The 6,587-nt window shown below is 38.7% G+C and overlaps 1 protein-coding gene across 1 annotated transcript; it reads right to left on the bottom strand.

Moving 5' to 3' along the window:
* Positions 1-99: 99 nt before the first annotated feature.
* On the bottom strand, positions 100-5,940 carry LOC112682249 (the record flags this gene model as incomplete). Its single annotated transcript, XM_025552782.1, has 4 exons — positions 100-343; positions 2,645-2,809; positions 3,555-3,851; positions 4,630-5,940. Coding segments are annotated over 4 exons (1,904 nt in total), but the record flags the coding sequence as incomplete, so codon positions are not given.
* Between the last annotated feature and the right edge of the window lie 647 nt (positions 5,941-6,587).

Genomic DNA, 6,587 nt, shown 5'->3' with positions numbered 1-6,587 from the left:
AATATTTACACTTACATATTTATATATAAGTATCAAAGTACTTTTTTATATAAATATATCTATTTAGTATTTTTTAGTTTCACTTTTCGATTTAACTTAAATTAACAATTAAAATATTATCATGTGTGCATATATATAAATATATACAGAATAATATATACAATACAGAGTACAGAGTGTCCATAATTACTTATTACCTATTATATATTACCTTACCAGAGTGATATGGTAATGAATAACAACAAACCAACGATTATTGGGTCCCAGACGGTTCTAAAGCCGATGTTGACTTGTGTTGGTGGCGGTCTTCGAGTTTGATGTTGACGTGGCGTATGTAAGGCTCCTATGAAAAACAAAAATAGTGCGATTACAAAGTAGGTCGATAAATGTCAAAATAGTGTTAACGGCGTCAGTACGAGCTTATACATTTGCGAAAATGGATAATATTTGTCTAATTGACTAATTCGATGGGGTTAGTTACAATGATTTTAATGGAAGTCCAAAATAAAATTAAAATACATTTTAAAACTTGTGTGTAAAAAAAATATTGTGATTTGGCCAAACGACGTTGCACAGCTATTATACGTATCGCAGCGTAATATCTTCATATACGTAAAACACTGTTTTTTGGGAAGAAACCTACTCTGGAGATAAGAAATGTAAAAAAATAATAAAATATTGTGTTTTTCTACTAAGTCGCCGCAGTAACTTGAATGACATCCAAGTTCCATCAAATTAATCTACCATGATAACCAATGCTCGACTTGACAAAATTAAAAAAAGGGGGGACTTTGTTTAAATAAAAAAAAGAGCGTCCCCAAAAATCATTATAGTTATAACGTAATAATAGTAAGGGATGCTAACATTTCTGAAAATTAGTTGGGGTACTCCGTTTCCCTGCAGCCCCTTCAAGTCGAGGACTGATGATAACCCAATATTTTCTAACTCTTTCAAATTAGAATATGGTTGCTTATTGGTACTCCTAAATTTATTTCGTGATATCCAACGTTGTCTAGATAACCTATAAACTTATATGAGTGCTGATTTGATTTTTCAAAATGTGACTTTCACAGTCGACTGTTTTACTTTTATGAGCTACTAAGTTTAACTGAGCTACTTTCAAAATTATGGAAATTTAAAGCTATGTATATAATTAAATTTCAGGAAGTGAAGTAAACTCCTAGAAAATATAATTTTTCTTCTTATTACACCCTCGTAATTTATTTCACGAGAAAAAAATATTAAAATATTAGTTTAGTCAAAAATAAGTTTCTTTGGTTAGAATTGTATGGATATTATTAGGGTCCGAATTTTAATGCAGTTTATATTTTTTTGGTTGATCATACGCATTGCTTTCTAAGAACATAATTCGTTTCATGTAACGAGGATTTCAAAGCTACAAATTTAATTTTGCATATTTCGACGTTTCTTCATTTTAAGAGCATTTTTAGTATTATTGGGTCATTTTGTCGGTGTTTAATGCATATTGTTCAATATACTAAACAAGTTTAGCAGTTTCAAAATAAAATGAAAACAAATTTTTTCTTGATATTTAAGTAGGTTTATCAGGTTTTTCCATATACATTGTCAATCTCTATTTTTCGATTCAGTTTTTATCTTATCTTAATTTATTATTGATTGTGAAACGTCACCAGTATTCGGTAAAATAACAAACAGTCAGTTCGTGTTACATCGCAGACGTTGCTCGTATTACGTGTGTTTGTGATTTTAATGTTAAAAATATTGTGTTTAATAATACCCAAAATAAAAAATTATATGTAATTTTAAAGGTCATTTTTGTGTTAAAATGCATTTTTATTAGGATATTTTTGGCTATTTTTTAAAGCATATTTGTATGGTTTTAAGGGCATTTAAATCTGGGCCGTAGATATTACATATCTTGTTATTTTTTTAGAAGTTAATTATCGAACTAAAATTGATAACATTTTTCAAATTCTTCATTTTACATATATTTTTTAATTCTTCTTTGTCTAACACATCATTTTACAAAAATATTAAGTTCAAATTTTAACTCTTAAAAGCATGTTTTTAAGACGATCATTTTCTACTCAATTGACAATACGATTACGAGTATCGCTTTTAACATTTCTCATTCTATGGTTTTTGATTTGCCTAAAGTGTCAACTTCGTATGCAGTGATTGGTTTTCATAGCAATTGCATATTGATAATATAAGAAGGAATTAACATACTAAGTGGCAAATTAATTTCGGAATGAACAGAATTTGAAATCGAATTATTATTTTTTTTTTTGCAATTCTGCGTAAGCACTCCACTTTAAGATTTAATGGTGCATATTTTACTATTATGTTATGTTGTAATTTGTACATTGTATTACTGCGAAAAGTTGAAGTGTACGTTTTTTTAATTTATTTTAATTTAAAACATCTACCGTAAAATAATTTGTACCAATAATATTTTCTTTTCGATGTTTGCTATCACGTAAACTTTATTTAAAAAATGAGGTATGAGTGGAATAAATATATTTCTGTAATGTGTTTTCGACTTTAAGAGTTTAAGTTTTTTCTTTTTTTAGGTAACTTTATAGTGCGTGTTTGAGTGGTTTTTTTTTGTGCTATGAAATCCGAGCCGTAGTGATGTGCAATTAGTAAAATTTTCTTTTACCATTTCCACCCGTGTGTTTGCCAGTGACAATCGGAGTCATCGTGGTCGGGTTTTGTCCAGACACGGGCACGGGTGGCGAGGCGTACCATTTTCTTTCGCCGTTCTCGGGGTTAATTTGTTGCGGCTTGAGTGGAAACCAAGACTTTCCTGCCGCTGACATAGCACCTGAGGAAAAAATTCGCGAGATGATAACACACGCGGATCGATAGAAGTGAAACCCGACGGAAAACAAAAAAGAAACAGAAATCACCGTTCCTGGACCGTAATTTCACATCGTATGAACTATTTGTAATTTGGACACGATAATTACAAGATTAATAACTAGACAGGTTGATTAACACTTGTTTCCATTCACAAACGTTTAGTGACGACTAAACCACGTACTCACGATTCTTTGTTTATCATGATACTTTACAAAACTTTTATAATGTTGCCATAAAACCTTCTGCGGCAAAGCAATTTATAATCTGACGGTCATAAAAAATGGTTTTCAAAAAAAAAAAAAAAAAAAATGAACTGGACTAATTCCCAATTTCTCTGATTTAGCGCAGTTTGAATAATTCGATAATATTTCCAGTATGTTAAGCGGAGTAAAACAGATGCAAGTCCTATAAAATGTTATTAATCATCGATAGGGCTCGTACATTTTCAATAAAACGCTACAATGAACGAATTTCTGTTTTGCACTTTTACATTTTTTAAAGATCAATTTTAAAATTATCCGGTTGGAAGCGAGAAAAGAATATATTATTAAAGTATATTTATAAATTGTCGGAATAGAAGTGTCCAAGTTTTTCTCGAAATCTGTACTCAATAAATTTTACCAAATAGATGCATTATTTCTAGAAATTTCAAGGCATCGACATTCAGACCCTGTATTGATATTACAATTATGTTATGTCTACGTTACCTTGGCTGTTGATTTTGGTTCCGACGAGTTTCATGCCGTCCACGTAAGGATCGGCCAGCCGACTGCAATGGGTCCCCTTTCCGGCTTCGGTCAGTAACAGGGTGGTGGCCCTGGGGTCCTGTCCAGGTTGGTTCGGTATAGAAGTGACAACGTAACACTCGTATTCCGGTACTCCATTGATGTTCGGTCGGTCCAAACGTTGCACGTACATGTACGTGAGCATAGTGTGGGTTACGTCATCACCTTTACCGATTGGTCGGTCTTCGGACCACTGTCCGAGACACTTGTATTCCCGTTCTGCGGAGAGAAGGAAAAAAAACAATTAGGTTACAAAATGTTTCAAATCTATCGTAGTTCTGTGTGATTGCCGCGCATACATGATGACGCTTAGATCGTGAATGGTGCAACCGGAAGTGCTATCAGAAGTAGATTCGATGGAAGCGAAACGAGCAAAAAGTCACCCTCTCGAGTGCGCACTAATATTATGAAGTGTTACAACCGTTGTTCAACCGTACACGGAACACGTTGCAGTGATATTGACCGTATCGATACACGATTAAAAAGAATTATATAAATTGTAATTAGATTATAAGTTCTTAATAATCGTGTATTAATGTTATAGGCCATTGTGCGGTTAACAAAATAATAAACACACCCGGTGGTATTAAACTTTTCGTTCGTTTCAAACGTCCACGCTATTTTATTTTGATGTACCACTACGGTTCACGGTTTTTAAATTCAATTTTAAAATGTTGTGTTTTTCTATACTTTTCACTCGGAGCGTACCTAGAGATACGTTCGCTTTACATGCAGTGACGAGCTCATAACCAAATTTCGGCTATTTTTACCCCCAAAAACTTGTGAGCCCTTATTATTGTTACTATTGTGAACATGATAGGTGGGTGGTGTTCGTAGTAGGGGATTTTCTAAGTGACAGCTGTGGTGGAGGTGGTGGTGGTGATGGTGGTGGTGGTGATAGCGACGCTCCACGTTCGCCGTTAAAATGACGCAAGAGAGTTTTCGTTGACGGAGGTAGGTAGCGTTGTGCGTGTGTGCCGATCCAAGTAGTGTGTACCTTGATAGTATCGGCTATCGGATTTGGGTCGCAAGCGGTTCGGCTGAGAAGTAGACGTGGTCGACCGGTAATAGTAGTCGGGAGGTTTTTGCGGCCAACGAGGTTGCAGCGGCGATGACGACGATGACGATGGCAACGGGCCAACGGTCGACACCGTAACAACCGTCTGATCGGCGTGCAGCGGTGGTAGCGGTACGGGCCGCAGCGACAAGATGCCTCCCGCGCCGACCCGGCTGTTCTGTTGCTGCCGCTGCTGCTGGTACCACCAATGCTGCTGGGCCGCCGTCGTCCAGCCGCCCATGTTGCTATTGCTGTTCGTGCTATTCCACAGCAGCGTGGGCGCGTCACCGCCGTTGCCACTGCTCACGTACACCGGACGGTCTCCGTGCACGTTCCAACCGCCACCGACGTTCGGCTGTTGCGACGGCGACGCGTTCCGCCAACCTCCGCCGGCACCGAACATCAGTGGCGACGCCTGTTGCTGGTTGTACAGTTGGTGATGGTAGTTTTGCTGTTGCTGTCTGTAGTAATAGTCGTCGGCCGTCCTGCGGCCATCGCCGTTCCGATGGCCACCGTTGTTGTTGTTGTAACCGTACGGTTCTTGTCGCGTCGGCGGCGACGAATACCACTGTAACTGTTGTTGCGGCGTTGGCGTCGGCTGCCACTGTGGCTGCGGCCACTGCGGCCACTGGGGTAATTGCTGCTGTTGCCGTTGACGATAGTAGTAATCGTAATCCGTACTGGTGCTGGTGGGTGGTGACGGGGGATAGTACTGTTGCCGTCCCCGGTCGTAATGACCGTCGTTGTTGTGCGGCTGCGAGTGCCACTGTTGTCGGTGTTGTTGATGGTCGTCGGCGGATGGTTGATAAGACCGATTGGTGGTAGTGCTGGTAGTAATGGTGATCGCAGTAGAAGTAGAAGGACTATTTGATGACGACGGAGGTGGTGTGAACGGTGTTGTCTGTCGCTGGTCCTGCGACGGCGGCACCGTTGTGCTTCCGGCGGTGACGACCGTCGGGTTGGAATCCATACTGCGAGTTTCGGCGATCGTCCTGGAGGACATAAAAGTGGCGCCCGTGACGGTTGTCGTACGGGGCTCGGTAGTCGTCGACGCAGTCGTTGGTGATCTCGTTGCAGAAGTGATCGAACGGTCGGTCGACGTCAACGGAGTAGACGTAGTGGTTGTAGGTGAATGGTGGTCATGTTGGGTCAGCGGAACGCTCGATGTTCCGTCGGATACCGGATTGTTTGCTTGCCGTTTGGTCCGACCCCGAGTTGCGCCGTGGTTGCCGGCGTATCCTCTACTAGCTGCTAACCATTAAGTGTTAAGGATACTGGTCGTGTTACGTACACTTGTTTAGAAAGTCATGTCATGTTCAGTTGTCGGATGACATGAGTTTTTGGGAAAAATTGTAAATAAATAAAGTTCGCTTCACTTGTACTATGAAACGTCTACGCGTTTACCAAACACAGTTTTACCTACGGGAACTAAGTCGTTCGCGGAACAGTTATGGTTCACGTTCGTTTGATCGACGAATAGAAAATAATTCTACCGATAGTGCACAAGACTTTTAGTTGTCTTAAAACGACACATTTTTCTTACTCGTTTCCGTCCGGGCGAAATGTACAATTATTACTTCCTTGGGGGCCGTGGTAAAAGCGGATACGAATGAAATGCATGTTATTGCAGAGGATTACTGAGGTATGAAAGTATATTATGCGGTCGCGGGTCTAGGAGTGATCTTTTCAACGCACCTATCCGTTGTATTATTGATGTGCACGTATGTATGTACAATTATTGTAACCTTTCGATGACAACGTCTTTTTAGACATTTCGTGGGTCTTTAAGCAAAATAAAAAATTTGGAATTTTAAGTTGATAAGAATTAATTAATTTTTTTTTTTTTAAACATTATATTTGATGAATATTACGATGAATGTTGTATTTAAAAAGAAAAA

The sequence above is a fragment of the Sipha flava genome, unplaced genomic scaffold, assembly GCF_003268045.1.
Source record: "Sipha flava isolate LNK unplaced genomic scaffold, YSA_version1 20171_pilon_pilon, whole genome shotgun sequence".
Taxonomy (NCBI): Eukaryota; Metazoa; Arthropoda; class Insecta; order Hemiptera; family Aphididae; genus Sipha; species Sipha flava.
The sequence above is the reverse complement of the archived record's forward strand: the minus strand, read 5'-3'. Positions and strand labels throughout refer to the sequence as shown.